Here is a 23,507-nt window from a genome sequence, read left to right as displayed (position 1 = left end):
TCGGGAGATCCAGTGTTGACTGGGGAGTTCTGGTAGTGGTGCTCCTGTACTGGGCAGGTGGGGGGGAGATAGTGATACTGGCCGGGAGGGGTCTGGCACTGGCTGGTCCACTCCAGTCCCCGCTGGTGTGGGGGTGCCCAGTGCCGGCCTGGGGCTCCGGTGCCGGCCCGGGGGTGCTGCCGGCCCGGGGGTGCTGCCGGCGGGGCTCCGGTGCTGCAGTGCCGCGGGTGCCAGCGGCGCTGCGGCAGCCGGGGCGGGGAGGGTGGAAGGGGCCGGTACCGGGGGCGGCGGGGCCGGGCGGGGCGGGGCGGGCCCGGGGCGGCGCTGCCGGTGCCGCTGCCGGCGCTGCCGGTGCCGGTGCCGGTCCGGTCCGGCGGGCCCGGGGCCGCGTGCGGGCGGGGCGGGGGCGGCGCTGGCGGCCCGGCCCGGGGCGGGGGGGCCGGACGGGACGGTGACGGTCCCCGGCGCGGCGGGCCCGGCGCGGCCGCTGGCGGAGCATGAGGGAGCCATGAGCCCGCTGCGGGGGTGGCTGCTGGCCGCGCTGCTCTCGCTCGCCCCGCGGGCAGGTAGGTCCGGACCCGCTCCCGCTCCGCCATCGCCCCGGTACCGGCCCCGCTCCCGGCCCCGCATCGCGCCCGCTGCGCTCCCGGCCCCGCTCCCGGCCCCGCATCGCCCCGCTCCGCTCCCGGCCCCGCCGCCGCCGCTGCGGCTTTTTCGCTGCATCGACACATTTTTCCGCAGCGCCGCCCCGCAGAGCCCCGGGAGGGGCCGGGCCCGCGATCCCCCCGCACCTGCCCGGCCCCGGCCCCGCACCGGCCCCGCAGCCCCGGCCCCGCACCTGCCCCGGCCCCGCACCAGTCCCGCAGCCCCGCGTCTTCCCCCCCAGCCCCGCACCTGCTCCGGCCCGGCGCCCTCCACCTCGTTGTCCCCGCAGCGGCCCCCACCGTGTCCCCGCTCCGGAGGTGACCGCATGGCAGCTCCCCGTGTCCCCTTCAGGATGTGTCCCCATCGCGGCTCCTCCGTCCCCTGCATGTCCCCATAGATGTCCTCATAGCAGCCCTCCACGTCCCCTTGGGATGTGTCCCCATAGCGGCCATCCCCCCATGTCCCCTGGCTGTCACCTCCAAAGGTGTCCCTGCACCAGTCCTGCTGTCCCCTCGTTGTCCCCTCTGAGGGGGTGTCCCCATACCAGTCTTCCATCTCCCATTCGGTGTTGTCCCCATCCCGGCCCTCCCTGTCCCCTGGGTGTCCCCTTTGAGATGTGTCCCCATTCCAGCCCCCCCCCCTTTTCCCTGGATATCCCCTTCAGGATATGCTGACCCCCCCCCCAACCCTTCCTCCAGGCGTGATGGCATTTCTGACCCCTCCGTCCCCTGCATGTCCCCTCTGGAATGCATTACTTTGTCAGCCACTCGTGTCCCCTGCATGTCCCCTCCAGAACACGCCACTGTATCTGAGACCTCCTGAGCTTCCCCACCCAGATGAATTGCCCTACTGGTCACCCCCACCCCTGGGCACCCTCCCAGCCCGTGCTTGCTGGGTGTCACCTCCTGGGCACACCAACGTGCCTGCATGTTCCCCAGCTGTCCACCCTGGAACAATCCCTGTACCCACCCCCCATGTTCCCTGGGCATCCCATCCAGGACATGGGTGTCCCCATCCGGATGCAGTGCTGTACTTGTGTCACCCCCTGAGCATGTTCACCAACTCTGTCCCCTCGTGTCCCCATCCCTCTGTGTTCTCATCTCCCTGTCCCTCCTCGTCCCCAGCCTTCCCAGCCCCCATGTCCCCAGCCCCCTGTGTCTCTATCCTTCCTCATCCCCAGCCCCTGTGCCCCCAGCCCTCCCAGGGTGGCCGCGACTCGCTCCCCTCTCCCGCAGTTCCAGCCGCGCAGGCCGGAGCGCCGCCGCGGAGGCTCCCGCGGGCCCCATGGCAGGACGGGCGGGTTGTCTCCCAAATCACCCACCCCAGCAGGCTGGTGGGGCAGAGCTCGGGAGGAGAAGTCCCAAAGCATCAGTTGGACACCAGGGTCAGGAATGAGCCCGGAGGAGGAGGAGGAGGCGGAGGACCCGTAAGTGAATGAGAGCTCCCAAGCCGCTCCCTTTCCGGGGTCCCTGGCAGGTGGCAGGTCCAGGTCCCCAGGCAGCGCCGTCACTGGCCCAGTCGCACCCCAGCGTGTGCGTGGGCACCGGCATCCCGAACTGGAGCCCTCGTCCCCCCAGGGACCATCCCGCTGCCACCTTCCCCGCAGGGACACTGAATTGTGCCGCGAAATCCCATTAAATCTGGGAACCGGCGGCGCGCGGGTGTTGGGAGAGATGGAACGGGAACGGGCAGGTGGCGGGCAGAGCTCCCCCAGGAGCAGGCTCGTGGGTCCGGCAAGGACGGATCCAGGCCGCGTGTGAGCAGCTCCCATGCCCCAGGCAGTGCTGCTCCCCGGACCACCCCAGGCTCGGGCACTGGGCAGTGACCTTCCCCCCGTGGCTGCTTTCGGGGAGCAGCAGCCGCGCCCCATCCGGCACGGGGGAGTTGAGGTGTTGGCAGCCGCGGAGGCAGGCGCCCATCGATCCCCGTCCGCGCCGGATGAAGGCGAGATGAAGAGCTGCGCTCGCCGCAGAGGTGATTTACACCCGGCGTCGAGTGAAACCGCCGGACGCCGGGAAGCGCCGGCAGCCGCCGAGCTGGCGGGAGGCCAGGGAGGTGTTAAGCCAGGGTGTCGCGGGGGGAGGGAGCAGCGGCGATCCTGGGGAATTCGGGGCTGGGACCCGGCGGCAGAGCCCTGTTGAGCCTCTCCGGCCGTGCTGCCGAACCCCAGGGATGCCGTCGTGGCCCGGGACATCCCCTCCTCGTGGTGACAAACGGCTCCTCGTCCCGGTGTCCTCATCCCGAGCCGCGCTGGGCTCCCAGCAAGGGCACAGGGCACGCCCGGATGGGTTTGGCTTTTCTGCCGTTTCCCCGTGTGAAGCACCGGAGAGACCTTAGCCGGTGCCGGGCTCTCGCCCGTGCGCCGAGTTTGCCGGGGCTGAGGCCGCGCCGCAGCGCTCAGCTCCCGCTGCCGGCGGCAGGAATTAGGTCAGGAGCGGCGGCGCCGCAGGGCGGGAGAAACGGCAGCTCAGCTGCCGCGGCCGGGCTGGGCCCAGCGCCGGGGGACCCTCCGGCACCCCCAGCCCCGCACGGCACCCGCGGAGGGGGTGATGGGACGCAGGTGCCATCCCAGTGCTCCAGGCGTGATGGGTTTGAGGAGAAAAAACGGTTTTCCATTATGATGATATTTTCGGTTAAAAAAACGAAGTGCACATCTTTACAGGCTGCGTATTTGGGTTGGGGTTTTAGTTATTATCGTAGTTATGAATTTCGGGGGGGGCTGACGGCTCTGCTGTCCTGCAGGGGCTGCACCTGGCACAGGTGAGCTTCATGGTGCGTGCCTTCGGCTCAGCCTTCACCCTCGACCTCCGGCTGAACCAGTGAGTGACCCGGGGGTCCCGGCAGGGCGGGGGGCACCTGCCGTAAGGCTTTGGGCACCCACCGTGGGGCTGCTGGTGCCCCCCCGCAGGAGGGGAGGAGCTGGGGGTCGTGCAGAGCCATGGGGGGGTGTCGTGCTATCCCAGCTCCAATACTGGGGGCTGAGCCGGGGTGGAGCAGAGCGGACAGGAGCCCATGGGACGCCAGCACTGTCCCAAAATGGGGGAGTCCCATGCTGGGGTGATTCCATGGATGTGGATGGTGGGAGGTGTCCCACGCCGGGGTGATGCCCTGCACATGGATGGCTGCTGTCGTCTCCCTCTTCCTCCTCTTCCTCCTCACCCCACGGCCTCTCACCCCCAACCTGCTCCCGGCAGCCATCTCCTTGCCTCCCACTACGTGGAGCGGCACGTCGGCGCAGGCAGCAACAGCAGCCACAGCACGGTAAGATGTGTGCCATGCCGTGCCAAACCATGCCATGCTGTGCCGTGCCAAACCATGCCATGCCATGCTGTGCTGTGCCAAACCATGCCATGCCAAACCATGCTGCGCCGTGCTGTGTTGTGCCGTGCCGTGCTGTGCTGTGCTGTGCTGTGCCATACTGTGCCAGTGCAGGGATTGTGGTGGCCAGTTCATAAACCCCACAAGGGCCCAGGACTGGTCCCCAGCAGCTCAGCATCCCCCTGTCCCCAGGGGGTGACCCCTGTCCGGGGTACTCAGCCGCTGCATGGGGGGTGCTGCCATGGCGATGGGGGATTCTCCTGGTGCAGGGGATCCCCGGGTGCTGGGGGCACCAGGCACGCGCTGAGGGTGCCTGGCATTGAAGCGAAGAGTCCCCAGGCTGGGTGCAGCCCCAGGGGGTGCGGGGCAGGGCAGGACCGGGGCTCAGTGCCCATCACCGCTCCGCAGGGCGCGGGGGAGCACTGCTACTACCAGGGCCGGATCCGGGGACAGCCCCGTTCCTTCGCCGCTCTCTCCAGCTGCCAGGGCCTGCGGTGAGTAACCCCACTGCCGGCAGGGGGGCTGGGGGCTGCACCCCTCTGCGCCCCGACACCCCCACCTCTGTTTGCAGCGGGGTCTTCTCGGACGGCCGAGCCACATACCTGATCGAGCCCCAGGCGGGCGCCGAGCATGGGCAGGTGAGCGGTGGCACTGCCATGTGCCTGCCTGAGCTTCCCCGAGGCAGTTTACAGGTCTGGCTGTGGTTTGGGGACAGCCGTGGGGACACGGGGACATTGCAGTCCTCCCCTCCACGCACAGCCGTGACACACCTCTCCCCGCGGCAGGGCCTTCGACCACACATCGTCCAGCGCGTCCCCAGCTGCCCCCGACTGGGTGAGCCTTTGCACAGAGCTGTTGCTGGGGATTGGTGGCGGTGGCCTCAGTGGCCCTCTGTCCTGGTGTCCCACGATCTCTGTCCCTTCCCTCCAGGCTGCCTCTTCCCTGCGCTGAGCCAGCGTGTCCCGGGTGGGATACCAAAGCTGCGGCGGCGGCGGCAGGTTAGCGGGGACAGTGGGGGACACAGGGCAGGGGACAGAGGACAATGGGGAAGGGGCAAGGGCGCTTGACCCTGATTGATTTCTGCCTGTTGGCTGTGGGTGCAGCCAAGCCTGTCTGTGGGTTCTGGGTTCGTGTTTGCTGCTCCTGCCTGGGCTCGGGGATTCCCAGGGGACTCACTGGAATTCTGGAGGGTACCATCCCAAGACCGCCCTGTGGCTTTTCCCTCTCCCTGTATCCCAAACATCCCTGGAGGGCTCAGGAGCCGCTGCCAGCTCAGCCTCGGGCTCCCACTGCAGGTCCGCCGAGCCCAGCACACCGTGCACAGCGAGACCAAGTACATCGAGCTGGCCGTGGTGAACGACCATCAGCTGGTGAGCGGGGAGTCCCCGGGGCTGGCGGGGGCGGTGAGGGGTCGGGCTGACCCCCCAACCCCACCTGGCCCCTCTTGTGTCTCCAGTTCCTGCAGCTCCGCAAGTCTGTGGTTCTCACCAGCAACTTTGCCAAGTCCGTGGTCAACCTGGCTGACATGGTGAGGGGGAGCCCCTGAAAGGAATTTGTGCCTGAGAGGGTTAATCTCCTGCAGCTGATGGGTTTGTCCCTTGGGGGCTTCATTGCCAAGGGGTTTATCCTCAGTGGGCTTATCCCTGGAGAGGTTTATGACCAGTCGTGGGGGGTTTGTCCCTGGGGTTTGTCCATGAGGGGACAGTTTCCACCAGCTGGTGGATCTGTTCCCAGGGAGTTTGTCCCTAGCTCCTGGTGGTTTTTCCCGGGGAGTTGATCCTAAGCACCTGCTGGGGTTGGTGTGTTGAGAGTTTGTCCCCAGGGAGTTTGTCCCACTCTTGTTTTTTTTTCTTTGGCACGTGTTGGGTTTGTCCCACTGATGGTTTGTCCCTGTGAATTGTCCCTGGTGAGGGATGTGTGTGCCCAGCCCCCGAAGTTGTCCACAGGGGTTTGTCCCCAGTAGCTGGTGGGTTTGTCCCTGGCAGGGGTCTCGTCCCCAACACCGTCCCTGTGTCCCCACAGATCTACAAGGAGCAGCTCAACACCCGCATCGTACTGGTGGCCATGGAGACGTGGGCGGCGGAGGATCGCATCCGGATGGGGCCAGACTCGCTGGAGACCCTGAACGAGTTTGTGAAGTACCGGCGCGAGGGGCTGGCGGAGCACAGCGACACTGTCCACCTCTTCTCGTGAGTGCTGTGGCCACATGTCCCCCTCGGGGTCGAGGACCACATCCCCCGTCCGCACCATCCTCTTCCTCGCAGGGGTCGGACGTTTCAGAGCAGCCGCAGTGGCACCGCCTTTGTCGGGGGCATCTGCTCCCCTGCCCGCGCCGGCGGCGTCAACGAGGTGGGTGCGGCGAGACCCCCGCGAGGGCGGGCTGGGGACAGGGCCGAGGGTCCCTGCGGTGACACCGCGTCGCTCCCGCGCAGTACGGCAACGTGGCGGCCATGGCGGTGACACTGGCGCAGACGCTGGGGCAGAACGTGGGCATGATGTGGAACAAGCACCGCACGGCCGCAGGTACCTCCCTCCCGCGGGGCCGTGGGGACACTGGGGACACGCCGCGGTGCCACTAGGCTGGCGGCGGGACAGCCAGCACCCCCAGCCCTCTCCTCTCCTCCCAGGGGACTGCCGGTGTCCGGACTCGTGGCTGGGCTGTATCATGGAGGACACAGGGTGAGTGGCCGCTCGGGGTGGCACTGCCACACCCCTGCACACCTCGTGTCACCGCTGCCGGCGGGGGCATCGCCGAGGTCCTGCTCCTGTTCAGGTGTCTGGGAGTGCAGAGGGTCCTGCCGTCCTGCCCAGCCGTGTCCCCAGGCGGGGCAGGGGGTGACAGTGACCCTCACCGCGCAGGTATCACCTCCCGCGGAAGTTCTCCCGCTGCAGCATCGATGAGTACAACCAGTTCCTGCAGGACGGCGGCGGCAGCTGCCTCTTCAACAAACCCCTGAAGGTAATGACCCCCCGGGCCCTCTGGGGGTCACAATGGGGAGCAGTGCTCTGGGGGTGTCTCCTGGGGTCCCTCGGGACGCGTGGTGTCCCCAGCCGTGATAGGGGCTGGTGTTGAACGCCCACAGGGGAAAGAGCCTTGTGCTTGACAGCAGTTTTGGGGTGCTGCCATTCGCCAGAGATGCGATGTCCTTTTCGGGGGGTCATGGCAGCAGCTGGCTCAGGGGTCCCCAGCAGCTCTCATGTGTGTGTCATGTCCCTCTCTGGGTCCCGGCAGCTCCTGGACCCTCCGGAGTGCGGCAATGGCTTCGTGGAGGCAGGCGAGGAGTGCGACTGTGGCTCGCTGGCGGTGAGCAGGGTCGGGGGGCTGCTCCCCCGCTCTGGGGGGCTGCCAGGGCTGCCAGGGGGCTGATGGCCTTGCTTTTGGCTGCTGTCCCGGCAGGAGTGTGCGAGGAGCGGCGGAAACTGCTGCAAGAAGTGCACCCTGACCCACGACGCCATGTGCAGTGATGGGCTCTGCTGCAAGGGCTGCAAGGTGCGGGGCTGGGGGCGCCCAGGGGACTCAGGGGAGCTCGGGTCCAGATGTGAATCCGCTGGGGTTCTGTCCCGTTCCTGATGTGCTGGGTTTGTGCCCCGGGCAGTACGAGCCACGCGGTGTGTCCTGCCGGGAGGCTGTGAACGAGTGTGACATCCCTGAGACCTGCACTGGGGACTCCAGCCAGGTGAGTGGGGTTGGGGGGACATGGTGGGACACGTTGTGGGGCCTTGTGGCATCACCCAACCTCTTCTCCATGTCCCCACAGTGTCCCCCCAACCTGCACAAGCTGGATGGATACTTCTGCGAGAACGAGCAGGTGAGTTCTGCCCAGCCTGGTGGGACACAGCCCTGGGGCTGGGCACATCCCCGTGGGCTCCAGCACCGGGGCTTGTGCATGATGGAAGTGCATTTGGGACTATCCAGGGCCCCACTGAGCAGGGCTTGGAGCAGCCTGGGATAGTGGAAGAGTCACTGCCCATGGCAGGGGTGGAACTGGATGGGCTTGAAGGACCCTTCCCACCCAAACCGTCCTGTGGCTCTGTGACCTTTTGTCGGCAATTGCAGCCACAGCTGAGCCACACACACCTGGCTGTGGGGTTTGGGGTGAGCAGGAGGCCCTGAGCCCCCACTGCTGTCCCCTGGCTATGCACACATGGGGCTCCTCATCCCTGCTCCATGAGTGGTGGTCCTGGGACCAGGCTCAGGGGGGATCTGAGGGGACTCATTGTCCCTGCAGCACCACCACAGCCTCTCTGCAGCCCCCTGAGCCTCCTCCAGCCCCCTGACCCCTCTCCCCTCCCCGCAGGGTCGCTGCTACGGCGGACGCTGCAAAACCCGGGACCGCCAGTGCAACGCGCTGTGGGGCCGCAGTGAGTGTTGGCCTGGGCTGGGGGGACACGGAGGGTGACAAGCAGGTGACACTTGCTCTCTGCCAGGCTCGGCCGAGCGCTTCTGCTACGAGAAGCTGAACGTGGAGGGGACAGAGCGTGGGAACTGCGGGCGCGAGGGGCTGGGCTGGCTGCAGTGCAACAAGCAGTGAGTGACACTTGTCCCTGCGGCCCCTCCCGGTGCCACCTGCCATCCCGGTGACAACACCGCTGCCTTGCAGGGACGTCCTCTGTGGCTTCCTCCTCTGCGCCAACATCTCGGGGTCGCCGCGGCTGGGGGAGCTCAGCGGGGAGATCGCCACCACCACCTTCTACCACCAGAACCGCTACGTGGACTGCAGGTAAAGGTGCCACCGTGGGGACGGCGTGGCTCCAGGTGCCGGGGGTCCTGGTGTCACCCACTGTGGCTGTCCTGGCACAGGGGTGGCCACGTGCAGCTGGTGGATGGCTCAGACCTGAGCTACGTGGAGGATGGGACGCCCTGCGGGCCCGGAATGCTCTGTCTCGACCGCAAATGCCTTCCAGCCACCGCCTTTAACTTCAGCTCCTGCCCCGGCAGCTGGGACGGGAAGATCTGCTTCGACCACGGGGTGAGGGGGGCGGCGGGGACAGGGGGACACCCGGGGCGTGTCACGGTGGCGGGAGATGACGCAGTCCCCTCACAGGTTTGCAGCAACGAGGGGAAGTGCATCTGCCGGGCGGAGTGGACGGGGAAGGACTGCAGCGTCTATGACCCAATCCCGGAGCCGAAGCCGACGGGGGAGACGGAGCGATACAAGGGTCCGTGTGCCGCGGGGGACACGAGCTCCCTGCTGTCCCCAGGCCCCACAGGCTGGGCTGTCCCGCTTTGTCCCCAGCCCCACTGGGGCTCCAGGGTGTCCCCCCGTCCTGGAGCCGCAGGTCAGCCTGGCGTGGCTGGTTTGCCCCCCTGCCAGCTGCCCACAGCACTGGGTCATCCCTGGGGCTGTGTCCCCATGTCCCCATGTCCCCGCATCCCCTCCCCACTGAGGTGTGTCCCTATGGCTGGGTTTCCTCCCTCCCGTGTCCCCACAGCACTGGGGACTGCCCTGGGGCTGTGTCCTGGTGTCCCATGTCCCCTCCCCACTGACATGTTCCTTTGGCTGGGTTTGTCCCCTTGCTGAGTCCCCATGGCACTGGGGCATCCCTGGGGCTATGTCCCCATGTCCCCGTGTCCCCTTCCCACTGACGTGTGACCCTGTCCCCTCCTCCCTGTCCCCTTTGTCACAGGTCCCAGTGGCACCAATATCATTATCGGCTCCATCGCGGGGGCCGTGCTGGTGGCTGCCATCGTCCTAGGGGGGACAGGCTGGGGATTTAAGTAAGCAGCCACCGCATGGCTCGTCCCCTCTGCTGCTGTCACCGGCCACGTCCCCCCGCGCAGTGGCACCGTGCCAGGGCCAGGCCTTGCCCTGCTGGCTGTCCCCTGCGGTGTGGCCCCTGGTCCCCTTGGCCCTGCCTGGTCCCCTGGCCCTGCCTGGTCCCTTGTCCCAGCCCCTGCCTGACCCCTGACCCTGCCTGCCCTGCCTGCATGTGCCATCGGGGTGTCACTGTCACCCAGACCCCGTGGCCGTGTCTGTCCCCAAGCATGGGGTGCTGGGGCGGGGGCTGTGTCGGTGGCCCCCTGTGTGTGCTCCTGCCTGGCGCTGGGACATCGCTGCTGCCTGTGGGACCAGGGACACCGGGGTGGGGGGACACACCGGGGGGGACAGCGGGGACACGGGGGTGGCACTAATGCTCCTCTCCTCTCCCCCTGCCACTCCCCCAAGGAACATCCGCCGAGGAAGGTACGACCCGGCGCAGCAGGGAGTGTAACCGTGTCCCCCCCATCGTCTCGTCACCGTCCCTGTCACCGTCACCGTCCGGCAGCCTGACGGCGTGGGAGCCCCCGGGCCCGTCTGTCCGTGTGCTGTGTGTCCGGCCGTGCTGTCTCCATCTCTGTGCCCCCACGGCTGAACGGGGACAGCGGCTGGGGGGGCCTGGCAGCAGCCCCCCCCCGGTGCTGGCTCATTTCAGCTCAGTGTCCCCCCGTGTGTCACCCCCCTGTCGCAGCCCCCCACTAAACGCACCCCACTTCTGTGTTGCAGGTCCGGGGGGGCCTGAGCGGGGCCGCTCTGCCCCACCCCCCCAGCGCCTCATTAACAGCAATTAAGTGGGGCGGCGCTGCCGAGGGTCCGGCCGAGGAGGAGAGCGGGGGGGACACCCGGGACAGCCCCCCGGCCCCCCCGCACCGCCACGAATGTACAATGTCCGGGGAGCTCCCCGAGCCCCGGGCTGGCGGCACTCGGCACCGGCTGAATGAATGAATGAATGAATGTACCTGCGGGGCCAGCGGGGAGCCCCAGCCCCACATCCCCACATCTGCCCTGCAGCAGCATCTTCCAGCCGGGGGGGCCTGGGTCCCCCAAAAAGCAGGCCCGGCTACCCCAGGAAGGCCAGTACAGCCCAGGACGAGGCCAGCAGCCTCTCCCGGTTCAGGGCCTGGGAGTCGTGTCCCCCTCACTCCCGGTGCCTGGGCTGAGTCCCACGGGGACAAAGTCCTGCACGCCCAGATGTGCCTCCCCCCCATCCCCCAAAGCAGCTCCGCAGCCCCGTGTGGGGTTTGTCCCCTCAAATTCTGCCCTGATCCCCCCTGTCATGGCTGCACCCCCAAGCCATGGGACCCCCAAGTCCCCAGTGGTGGGACAGGAACCCACGGGTGACAGTTCTCCCTCCCACTTCCCCAGCTCAGGCAGGTGAACCCCAAACTGGTGACACTGGTGTTGGGGGTGACAGAAGGGCCCCCTCGAGGGACCAGGGTGAGCCCTGGGCTGGGGACACGAGGGGCTGCTCACTTGGTGGCACTTGTCACCTCAGCCCCAGGACAGGCTTGTGGCACTCATTCCCCCCAGACTAGGTGTCCCCCACCCCCATGGCAGGTTGGGGGGAGGCACCACCCTGTCCCTGTGGCACGTGGCACATGTCACTCTGCATGGGGTGGCTCTGTAGGGCCACCCAACCCACAGCACTACAGAGCACCAGGGGCCACACTGGTCCCTTTAACCACTGGTGACACTCAGCATGGAGGGGGGACACCCCTGGTGACACTTGGTGACACAACCTGGTGTGTGTGAGTGTATGTGTGGGGACACTCCTGGGACACTCAGCAGGGGGACAATGGGGGATGATACCCATTGACCATGGCAGTGTAGGATGTCCCCCCTGTGTCCCCTCCTTGCCCAGTGTCCCTGCCTGCCATCAGGCCCCCTTGCCACGGAGACAGAGGGTGACCAAGGGTGTCCCCAAGCTCAGCCATGGCCAAAGTGTGTGGTGGCCCCCAGCCTGGTGTGACAGCCCCACTGGGCACCCACAGGTGCTGTGACTATAGTGGCACCACAGGGGACAGGGTGGGAGGTGACAGCAGGATGGGGGTGGCTGGATATCCCCTGGCTGGGCTTCCATGGTGGCTTCTTGTGTGACACATCAGTGGTGGGCTGGGGGACAAGGGGACCTGGGACCATCATGGGTGTCAGGGTGTCATCTCTATCACTGTCACCACGGTGTCCCCACGCTGTCACAGCCACAGTGCCGGGGTGCTCCCCACTGCAAGGGGACACCCCTGGTTCAGAGCAAGAAGCCACCGTTGTCACTGGGTTTGGGGACATTAATATACATATATATATATATAAATACTGGGATTTTTCTTAATGATTTTAACGCTGTCAGGGTGGGAGGGCCGCGGCGGGGGGCACCCGGTGCTTCCAGAGCCAAGAGAGCAAAGCCCCCCCGTGCCCGCCGCGCCCACGGGCTCTGTCCCGTCCCGGGGCCGAGCACAGCGGCTCGGGGTCCCTGTCCCCCCCTCGCCGCACCGCCACCCCCCGCACCGCCTGCTCCGCTACCGCCGGGCCGGGCGGGACCCCCGCGCCCTCCCCGCGCCCGCCTGGCCTCGAGCTCCCGCTTTGCACGTGCTGGGAGCCGCCGGAGTTACCGGAGCCACCGGAGCCACCGCTCCGGCCTCAGCCCTGGCTCCGGGCTCGGCTGCCTCCTGCAATGTCGCAGAATTTATTTACAATAAAGATTTGGAAAACGATGGGGCTTCGCTTCTCACCCGCGTGGGGAGGTGGGGGAATGGGGCCAGGGAGGCAGGAGGCTCCCCAGACTTCATCCGTGAGGATGTTCCTGTCCTTGGATCCCTCCAGCACATCCCACTGATGTCGCCATGTCCCACATTGCACCCTGGCCTGTCCCTCATGGTTTCCATGTCTGAGTCAGGACACCCACCCAGTGTGACTTCCAGTTTGGGCATGATGGCACACGGTGAGTGTCACCAGGCTCCCTCCCTCTCAGCTTTTGCCTGGCTGGGGACCTTGTCCCACCGTGGGGACATGGGAGTGCTCCCTGTCCCATCTCAGGGTTGCTCAGTCCGTGTGCGAGGACACTGCTCCTTCCCTGTCCCAGCACGGGGACACTGCTCCTTCCCTGTCCCAGCATGGGGACACTGCTCTGTCCCAGGGACACCCTCAGCTCCGTGAGCACCGTGCAGGGTCCTGGCAGCAACCCCTGGCAGGAGGGGACTAAGGGACAGGTCCCCAGTTCCCAGAGGGACCCAGGAAGATGGTGCATCTTCCCACGGAACCAGCCCGGGTGGTGCTCAGCTGGGACTGCACCTCAAAGCTCAGCACGGCTGGTTTCCCTGGGACAGCCGGGTTCCCTGGGACAGCCGGGTTCCCTGGGTTCCCCGGCACACGAGGCTGACTGCTCGGCAGACTCCCAGGCACAGCCGTTCCTCCCCGCGCACCGACCAGGAGAGGGCTCTGCTCTCCCAGCACAGCCCAAGCGCGCCCGGGCTGGACGCGCAGGAGATGCTGCGAAGTCCCCAGGATGCTCCAGGGCCCCGCGTGTCTCCGCGGTCCCAGCCCCGCTCGGGACAGGCACAGACGGGGGTGCAGCACACCCCCCGCGTTGGGGGTCTGCTGCTGGTCACTGGGGTCACCACACCAGCATCACTCCCCGAGGCGCCTTTCTGTGCTCGCCGGGGACAAGGGGCAGGATTCAGGACAGTTCCTGCTGTGACCAACCCTTCCGGAGCCCCCAGTCACGGGGCTGGAGGTGTCCCCTCTGGCTGTGGAGCCCCGAAGGGACTCACAGGTGTCCCCTGTGCGTGGCAGGAGAACACAGCAGCTCCAGCTCCCTGCGGGGATGGTGCTGAGCATGGTGCCTGAGCTCCAACCTGCAGTGCTGGGGGTGCCCTGAGCAGCTCGGGGTGCTGCTCCCTCGGGAGGACACCTAGCCCGGGTGGAGGCCTCTGTCTGGCTCCAGCCCACCCTATTGAAGTGATCACCATCAGCCTCTTTCTCTGTCCTCCAGCCTCACAGGAAGGGTGAGGAAGATGCTGGAGGTGCCTCTGGCCACAGCAGTGACCACGGGGTGAGTGGGGGATCTGCATCAGGACCCCCTCACTGCCCCCTCAGCACAGTGCCTTCCTGACCAGGGCAAGGCTGGCAGCAGACAGGGCTGTTTGCCCCCTGACATTGCTGCAGGGGCATCTCTGCACCCCTTGGGGGGTTTGGTGCAGTTTTGCTCCATCCTTGGTGGAGCTGCACCACAGCACAGAGCTATTTTGGGCTGGTGTCGAGATACCAGCGCGATGAGTGAGTCAGAAATATTCCAGATGCACTGGCTGCTTCTGAATCTTGAGTTATTCAAAATCTTCAGGGTCAGGAGGGCAAAAAACATGATTTCAAGTGGGCCCAGCTGAGCCTGCTGCCCTGCAGGGTCACACAACACCCACAGCTCTTGGTCAGGGCAGGGTTCCTGTGCCACAGGCTGGGGCACAAGGATGCCACGATGTGTTGGATGTGCCTGGCAGAAGGGAGATGCTCCTTGGCCAACTGCCCAAGACCACAAAAGCTGCAGGAGGCAGCAGGTCTGGTGCCCAGAGATACCCAACACCCCAGGCTGCCCTTTCTCTCCATCACAAACTGCTCCAGCTCCTTTCCAGTTCCCCAGGCACAGAGCATTCCTGCCTGTCCTCAAGCTCCTTGCTTCTCCTAGTTCACAGGTTGTGTCAGGGACAGTCCCTGTGCTCAGCTCTGATTCCCACTCCTCACCCACCTCCTTAACTGCACCTGCCAAAGGTCAACCACAGCAACGCATGGGAGAAACCACAGCCTCCTGTTTCTGGGCCCTCAGAATCATGGAATTGTTTAGTTGGAAAAGCCCTCTAAGATCATCAGTCCAACCATTCCCAGCACTGCCAAGGCCACCACTGACTCACGTACCCAAGTGCCACATTCACAAGCTTTTAAACCTCTCCAGGGATGGGGACTCCACCACTTCCCTGGGCTGTGCTAATGCCACTCTTCCAATGAAATAATATTCTCAATATCCAACCTAAACCTCCCCTGGCATGACCTGAGGCCATTTCCTCTTGTCCTGTCCCTTGTTCCCCTGGAGCACAGCCTGAACCCCCCTGGCTGCACCCTCCTGTCAGGAGTTGTGCAGAGCCAGAAGGTCCCCCTGAGCCTTCTTTTCTCCAGGCTGAGCCCTTTCCCAGCTCCCCCAGCCACTCCTCATCAGGCTCCTGCTCCAGACCCTTAACTTAAGAGAAAAAAAATACCAACAAATCCTTCTTTATTAGTAAACCCAACGAAAGAAGAACCCAACGCCTCCCCCGCGCTGCGCCATTGCATAATGGGAAACCCTCGAACCTAAAATATCCCTGCTCCTCTGGTTGCTGAAGCTGATGATCGACCATCTGGCTGCGATTTTCCAACTCTAATCTGAGGAGGCAGACGCTGCTTTTGGGGTAAGCACAAGGACGAAAGCCTCGAGGACTCCCTAGGAAGGTGGTCGTGGCCGAGGCTGGGGGTGGTGAAGGCTCCATGAGAGCAGCAGCTTGTGAGAGCAGAGGCAGGCCCAGGCTGCTCCCTCACCACAGAGCTGGGAGGTTTGGGGCACCTTTGGGACACATCAGATGGTTGGGAGGCACCTCTGCAGTGTGGAGTGATGGGGAAATGTTTCTTGAAGGGTGTGATCCATTGGGGGACATCCATGGATCCATGGGGTTTTCTCCCAGGTGAGGGAAATAACACCCCAAAAACCTGTTTCACAGCCATGTCCTGATTTTCCATGCAAATAAAAGAAGAACCTGAACTCTGACCACAAACCAGGACACTGCATTTCCAGCTGGGAAACCTTCCCAAGGCTGGCACCTGCCTGGTGCAGGAGCTGCCCCTCTGTCACAGCACTGCTGTCACACACCCACACCTCCAGTGATGAGTGCTTCCTGCTCCAGGAATGATGCTGGAAAACAGCATGGCTTCATCCAGCTGTGCCACCTCTGTTCCTGGTGTGAAACGAGGAGAGGAGAGGAGAGGAGAGGAGAGGAGAGGAGAGGAGAGGAGAGGAGAGGAGAGGAGAGGAGAGGAGAGGAGAGGAGAGGAGAGGAGAGGAGAGTGAAAGCTCATTCTGGCTCTCTCAAAGTCCCAGCACACAATGTGGCCTGTGATGAAGCATCCTCACTGTGCCTCTCCACGTCGAGGCCTTTATTTGATACATGGAAATTTTAGGGAAATTGACGGGTTTGTCACCATGGAGAAGCTCAGCGGGAGGAGTATGCACACCTCAGGTGGAAGCAGATCCCAGCTCTGTCTCGCCCACGATGGGAATTTTGCTATTTAGGCTCCAGCTGGAAACAAGAAACAAACGTGTGCATGGAAAAGAGGCCGTTTGGGGAAAGAGGCTCTTGGCTCCACACACCTTACATGGAGCTGTCACTCCTCAGGGCATTCCAGAAACCAGGCATGGGGGAAGGACAGAGTCAGAGCACCCAGCTGCCAAGGCTCTGCCCAGCACAGCACATCCACAGGGGAGGTGACTCCAGCTTTGGTGGCCCAGGAGGAGCCGGGCAGGCTGAATGGGAATGGATTAGGAGGAATGGTCACAGGAATTTTAGCAAGTGCTTGTGGCAGCCTGGCAAACACAACAGGTCGTGGTGACTGCAGTGACCTCCCAGGCTTCTCCCTGCTGGTTGTGCTGCTGAGCAATTCGGGCTGATCAGAGAATTGCAGAAGAGTAAAACCACCTGAAAGACCATCTTGTTCAGCCCCCTGTCATGGGCAGGGACACCTTGACTATCCCAGGTTGCTCAGAGCTCCATCCAGCCTGGCCTTGGACACTTCCAGGGATGGGGCAGCCACAGCTTCTCTGGATTGCCTATGCTAAGGCTCACCACCCACACAATAAAAACCTCATTTCTCAAATTTAATCTAAATCTGTGCTCCTTCAGTATAAAACCACCGTCCCTCATCCTGTCACAACAGGCACCACTAAAAAATTTGTCCCCATCCTTTTATCCCCTCAAGTACTGAAGGTCCTGTGATAACACACCCAGAGTTACCTAGTGCTCGAAGCATTTGCAGGGGAAAGCCAGGATCGTCTGGCTTTTAGGTAAAAGATACCAGAGGTGAAACCTTTTGAGTCACCACTGACCCCATTTCCACCAGCAGTGAGGATCCCTCAACAGCAGAGAATAAGGACACGGGCAGAAACTCAGGCTTCCCAAAGCTGCCCACAAAACAGACTCAGGTCAAACCCAGAATCACTTTTAAAAATTCTTAGAGGCTTAAGGAGCTCAGGGGGAGGGACCTGCTAGGGGCCAGCATGGGCACCCTGGGGATGGAGTGTGCACCCCTCCAAGAGCTCTGAACAATCAGTGTTAGGGGAAAGAGGAAAGGAAAACGGAGCTGAGGCCAGCTCAGTGACTGAAGAGCAGGCAGGAACAGCCCCACGGGGAACAGCAGCCAAACCCCAGCGGGAATCTGACGGAGCTGCTGCAGCCGGACACATGCTGGGGACAACGGGGCAGCTCACGGGTCACAGTGCAGCCGCGCCAGCGCCCGGGAGAGGCGGGAGACGAATGAGAGCCCAGACCACCATGGGAAGGGGAGGATTTGCAGCAGCCAATGGCCCGGAAACAAGACTGAAGGCTTTGGTGTCCTTTAACTTGGGCTGCGCAGCCGCCAGCTCCGGAGGGAGAGCGCGAATATCCCGGGGAAAACGGGGGAAACCCAATTCCCGGAGTCTGTCACGGCTAGAATGAACAACAACATTCCCCAATGCCCTTTAAGGAGCGATCTCCTGCTGCCAGGCCCTGCCTGCATCCCTTGTAGGTCTTTTCCAGCTCACAGCCCGTGTCATCCCAGGCGTGGGCTGAGCTCCCAGCTCGGCTTAACCCCTGCGCGGCCGCGGCGCAGCCGGCATGACCGCAATCCCACGGCCGATTGCTCACACAGCGGAGGTGCAGCCTGGCTTACAGTTCAAATCCAGGTCACCGCAGCTCCCTGCAGTCCCGGGGGGCCCTGGGATCCCAGTGTCACCCTGGCAGCGCAGTCAGCCGAGCTCTGCTCCCACCGGGGCAGCATCACTGGCAGAGCCCGGCGCAGCCACCGGCCAAAGGCAGGAGCCAGGGAGCAGAGGTTGCCGAGTTAAACTGGCAGCGGACAAAGGGAAGGTTTATTTGCCCATTTCCTGAGTTTTTCTTGCTAGCCCTTGAGAATTTAAATTCGTAGCTAGAATGAGCAGTTTGTTCAATCAGGTCTGAGGTCTCCCAAGGTCCTGGCTCTCCTCTCCGGGATATCGGTGGTGCCACAGCCTCCAGGTCAGGGAGGTTTATGTAACTCTCTCCTCATCCTGCTCCGGCTGTGACACTTTCTCTGGGATCTCCTTTCTTTGCAAAGATCTTCCCCTTCCTTCACTAGATATCAAAATACTCAAAATAACTAAATTTGAGTACAGTAGAGCATCCTAATGTACTGTTTTGTTAAAAACCCAACACGCTCCTTATGCTGCTCCTTCCAGCTGGTCAGCAAGGGAAGGCAAGATAGGAAAAGAAACCAGATTTCAGAGGCAATGATTAAACCAGGATTTCATTTCATAGAATCATGGAATCATTAAGGCTGGAAAAGACCTCTGAGACCATCGAGTCCAAATCTGGACCAATCACCTCCTTGTCACCCAGACCAGAGCACTGAGTGCCACATGCAGTCAGTCATTAAATCACACCCTCCTGAGCTCATCCCCTCCGAGCCATGGACTGTCCTCCCTCCCCTGTGCACAGGGGACAAATCCCCAGGGACAGTGTGATCTCATGGACACAGCCAAAGGAAACTCTGGGGCATCTTGAGTTTCCCTGGAAATCCCACATTCTGGGTGAACCAAGAGATAAAACTCTCCCACTTGCTCTCTGTCTCACCACAAACTGATGTGAGGTGATTATTTTATACCTGCAGAGCACTGTGTTCCCAGGCTGCCCAGCAGCATCCAGGTGCTCCTGGCAGCAAAGAGCTGCATCAGGCAGGAGGACACTGCTTGGCATCACCACGATGGGTGATCCCACTCACCCTCTGCTCCTCTCTCCCTGCATTTCACTTAATAAACTCACTTTCTGTGTGATGCAATCACATCTGGGTTTGTAATACAGAAGGTTCTTACCCTTGCCAGGCTCCTGTCCCTGTGTGTCCCGAGGTGTCACCCCTGGCAGGTGGCAGCTGCCCAGCCCTGCTGCAAAGTCCTCCCTCACACCCATTCTTACCTCTCTGCAGCACTTCTCGTCACCACCTTTTCCTGGCACTGGAAGGGTCCCAAACTTTCCATTAACTCACTTGAAGCCAGCAGCACCTGCAGGAGAGCTGGAGATTATTATATAATATATATTACATAGATAGAAAATGTATAAAATCATAAAAATCTGACTGGTTTGGGTTGAAAAGACCTTTTTAAAGAACATCCACTGTGACCCCCTGCCATGGGTAGGGACACCTCCCACTATCCCAGACTGCTCCAAGCCCTGTCCAGCCTGGCCTTGGACACTTCCAGGGATCCAGGGGTAGCCACAGCTTCTCTGGGAATCTGTGCCAGGGCCTCCCCACCCACACAGGGAACAATTCCTTCCCAATATTTCATCCATCCTTTCCCTCTGGCAGTGGGAAGCCATTCCTCCTTGCTCTGGCACTCCAGGCCCTTCTCACAAGGGCATTGTGTTATCAAAGCTGTTTTCAGTACAGAACAGGCTTTTTTAAAAGTTTGCTCATCATGGTTTGTCAGGTGATTTCGATTTTACAGAAAAAATTATAAAAGCCCGTCAAATATCCCTACAAGGGAATATCAATTTTCTAAGGATAAGAAATACTCAGAGGTGAAGAAGAAGAAGCAACTCCCTTCAGTCATGATATGTCTTTACATGAAGGCAAGTCAAGAGCTGAGGAGCCATCCCAGTGCTTCCCAACACTCCCAGCAGAGCTAAACCACACCACAGCTTGTTTGTTGGCCAGAGGAATCCTATTCATCAGCAGGGCTTGGATCCTGACTGCCATGGGAACCCTGAGAGGAACCTCCTAGCCAAGCACCTTGCAGACAACACCCAGGTGTGCATGGCTTCACCCTGGAGCCTCACCTGCCTGTGCTGGGGCTCCAGTGGAACCGTGGGCTCCCAGCTCCTGCTGCTGCTTGGCCACACGAACCCCAGAGGGAATGCAGGCCTTGGGGCACTGCAGTCACAGCCCAGGCACAGGACAAGGGCTCAGAGTGACCATCCCAGGGTCCATGTGGGGATGGACAGCCACAGGGGCCATGGTTCTGCTCCTGGGGCCACAGCCTCCAAAGACTCACCAGAACATCCTGCATGATCAAAGATAAAAGGGGGGACAGCAAAACCTGGACTGCACAGAAATGGCTCCCTAGCCCTGATGAGCACTGATCAGATGCCTTTAAATCCCCCTTCCAAGGCATTTTCCCCAGCTATCAACATGGAATTTACACAACAGCGATAATGTCATGCTGCAGAAAACAAAATGTCATTTCCCAAGCAATGATGAACTGGTATTTGGAGCCTCCTCTGATACAGAGAAAACGAATGGCAATTTCCCTGGGAGCAGAAGCCCCTGAGCTCCTTCCCCTGCTGCTGCAGAGGGTGGATTATGCCAAGTTATGGCATTAACAGAACATCACTGAACTCCTGCAAATGGATCCATCCTTCAGGAATTGTTCCACGGTTGAGCTGAGCAAGTCCCATTCACAGGGATCAGGCACTGAGCACATCTCAATGAACAGCTCCTTTGGAAGGAACCTCACAGCAGCAAATTGTGTGCCTGGGACCGGGAATTCTTGAATTATTAACAAATCAAGCTACAAGAATGTAACACACTTCTATACAAGTAGTTGTTACAAAACCGTAGCTGAACTACAAGGTAGGTAGTTTAACACCCAACCTATGCTTCCAAAGGGAAAATCACTCTGCAGAGAGGATCTCACTTATACTGGCAATACCCTTACCCTCAGTTCCCAGCAGAGGAAAAGGAGGTGGAGCTGCCAGCAGGCACCACAAAGGCTCCGTTGGGATCTCGTCTAGACGTGTGGAGCTCAGAGAGGTCCTCAGGCACTCGGGGCATCCGCCCGAGGCTGGCAGATGTGCCAGGGGACCCCTGGGAGCCGCTCTGCTCCCTCTCTGCTCCCTCCTGGAGCAGCAGCTGGAGGCCACACAAACACCCAGGGGTAACTCCAGCAGCTCTGCACATCTGCCTGGGGCGGCTGAGCTGAGCTGTGTGTGACCCCAGCTCTGACCTCTGCTTCTCCTGAGCAAGGATCAAACACAACCATCACAAGATGGGCTTCTCCCTGACCACTGCCTCACAAATGTGTCACAAGGACAGAGTGCTGGGACCCCATACCCACTGTTTCAGCTGTGGTTAAAAGCATTTCAGACCTTCTCACTGTGAATCTGCTGTTCAAGGGAGGTTTCTGTGCATAAAACCACCAGAGGACAGAGAACTGGCTGAGCCAGGGGCCTGTGGCTGCCTGTAGGGACTCACCCAGGGATAACCACGTGTTTAAAGTAGCAGGGGGTTAAGGGTCTGGGAGCAGCAGGAGCGCAGCTCCTGGTTATCCCTGCACTGGAACCTGTGCTGATGGATACAGCAGGAGCCCTGGTCCTGGTTATCCCTGCACTGGAAACTACTGATGGATGCAGCAGGAGCCCTGGACCATCATCCCTGGACTGGAACTTCTGCCATGGCTCAGGCTGCTGTTATTCTTCCCAGGAATGGAGCTGCCAAAGGCATTCCCTGTCCCGTGCTCTTCTCCCAGGCTGTGGAGTCTCTGGGCTGCTCGGGTGCCCTGGCAGTGGAGAAAAGAGAAGTTGTTAGCTCTGGAGCTGGCCGGGGTGCCCCAGCAGCTCGGCAGCAGGGCAGCACTGTGGCCACTGTCCTCTCTCCGGACAAACAGCCCTTGTTCCAAGCCCCCGGAACAGAACCCAACTCCCTCCCAGCTCCCTGCCAGCTGCACCAGGACAAACACTCCACGCCTCCTTCCGCAGCCCGAGGTCAGCCTGGCAGCGAGGGGACAGCAGGGACACTGAGCGGAGCCACCCTGTGACAGCCACAGCCACCGCCCGAGCCGCGGCTCAACTGGGGCAGCAAATGCTGCACAGTTCACTGGGCACTGCCCGCCTGCTCATCCATATGCAGAAATGCAGATTTCCTTCTTTTCCACCCTTTCCAAGGTCTGACTTCCCAACTCGGTGGGTTTTCCCATATTTAATGCGATTGTTCTCATCCCTGCAGAGCAATTCCCATGCAAAAGGCACAGGTAGTTCTGAGCCAACTCTTTATTGACCTAAACAAGGTCAAAAGTATAAAAATTCCAAATTGTGGCTCCAAGAAAAATCATTAAATATCCTTCTCCCTCCATCCCATATTCTGTTGCTGGAAAAAAGAAGCCATCTCACTCAGACTGGAGTAATCCACTGGCTTTAATACATGTTTTTTCCAAGCCCAGAGAGTGTCACCACAAATCCAAGTTCCATCCAGCATTTTTTGTCCCAAAGTCTCTCCTGGACATTTATTTTGGAATGGTCTACATTAAGTCAAAACAAGAGCATTTTAAAGCAACGCAGATATTGTTTCTTCAAAAGGAAAAACCAAGTCTGATGCTCTGAAACCAACCCCAGCCACAGCCAGAACAGGGCTGGGACAGACCCCACAACCAGCAACACACACCCAGCTTCAACCCAAATGCACGTTATACACAATGGAAGTGAAAATTAAAAGCATTAACAGAAACAGCTCCATTACTTGGTATTTTTTAATGAATCCAGTGCTGGGATTGGAACATTGTGGACACTCTGCTCACTAACAGGGATTTATTGGCTGGGCAGAAGCTCACGGGACTGCCCTGAGTCAGGAGCTTCACACAGGGGAGGACTCAGATCATTTACTGGGAAGTAACACAAAAGCAGGGAACAGCAGGTGGGAGCCTGGCTTAAGTCATTAACAGGAATTTGCTATAGTTTGGGAAGAGAGCAGTGAGAAGGATTTTCCCTGCTTTCACTGGTGAAAGGCTGTTCCCAAAGCACCACACAGGGTTAAATGTCACCACTGAACAGAGCAGCCGCAGTGCTGGGGGTGATGAGTGGACTGTGGCCACCATCCCTGTTTATCTCCAGGCTCCAAATGTCTCTCCCTCATACTTTCAGACATGTTTTCCACACAGCTTCCCAACCACACTCACAGCTCGCTCTGGCAGCGCCTCTGCCCACCCCTGTGGCTTTCTTCAGGCCACTGTTTAATTAGAGGAGCACCACTAACGAACTGCCCCTGGACCACACAGCCAGTCCCAGCTCACCGGGCCATCCCTGCCCACATCCACTTGCTACACACGTCCTGGGTCACTTACACTTCCTTAGAGACACCACCCTGGCACTTCTCCCTCTGCCTGCTCCCCGAGGCAGCCAGGGGTCAGTGCCAAAGGCCAGGGGGCAATTCCCTTCCCAGAGTCCCCACAACTCCAGAGGGGCTCACACAGGGGCTGTGCTGGCTCCTGGCACAGCAGGGGCTCTCCAGGTTGCTCAGGGACAGTCTGGACCCACGCCTGGCCTGCCTGGTGTCCCAAGGGAAAACAGACAAAAACAACTCAGCATAACAGCAATCTGCAGAAAGTGCTCAGGCAGTGGGGAGCAGCAAGGACATGTTCATGTCCCCTTGGAGTAAATTGAATGTGGAGACTGCACCTAGATGTTATGAGGGATGGAAATAGGGCAGGGATTTATCTGTGGCCTCCAGGGAGCCTCACTCATTCCTCACTCCTCCCAGGCTGCCCACAGAAGCTGTGGC

At 61.4% G+C, this 23,507-nt stretch overlaps 1 protein-coding gene across 1 annotated transcript; it reads left to right on the top strand.

The window, feature by feature from the left end:
- Window positions 1–414: 414 nt before the first annotated feature.
- ADAM11 (ADAM metallopeptidase domain 11) lies at window positions 415–12,430 on the top strand. Its single transcript, XM_085083357.1, has 26 exons — window positions 415–566; window positions 1,881–2,071; window positions 3,388–3,464; window positions 3,840–3,906; window positions 4,372–4,457; window positions 4,535–4,601; window positions 4,749–4,797; window positions 4,894–4,961; window positions 5,259–5,333; window positions 5,420–5,491; window positions 5,986–6,152; window positions 6,228–6,312; window positions 6,396–6,486; window positions 6,591–6,642; window positions 6,823–6,922; window positions 7,196–7,267; window positions 7,361–7,453; window positions 7,560–7,640; window positions 7,722–7,772; window positions 8,262–8,325; window positions 8,392–8,491; window positions 8,565–8,684; window positions 8,765–8,933; window positions 9,009–9,123; window positions 9,592–9,682; window positions 10,131–12,430. The coding sequence occupies exons 1-26, from the start codon at window positions 509–511 to the stop codon at window positions 10,174–10,176; spliced, it is 2,307 nt and encodes a 768-aa protein (XP_084939483.1). The 5' UTR covers window positions 415–508; the 3' UTR covers window positions 10,177–12,430.
- Window positions 12,431–23,507: the final 11,077 nt, after the last annotated feature.

Source organism: Lichenostomus cassidix, chromosome 27 (genome assembly GCF_008360975.1).
Source record: "Lichenostomus cassidix isolate B80296 chromosome 27, HeHo_3.0, whole genome shotgun sequence".
NCBI classification, from domain to species: Eukaryota; Metazoa; Chordata; class Aves; order Passeriformes; family Meliphagidae; genus Lichenostomus; species Lichenostomus cassidix.
Note: the sequence above shows the minus strand (reverse complement) of the source record. Positions and strands in the feature narration are given on the sequence as shown.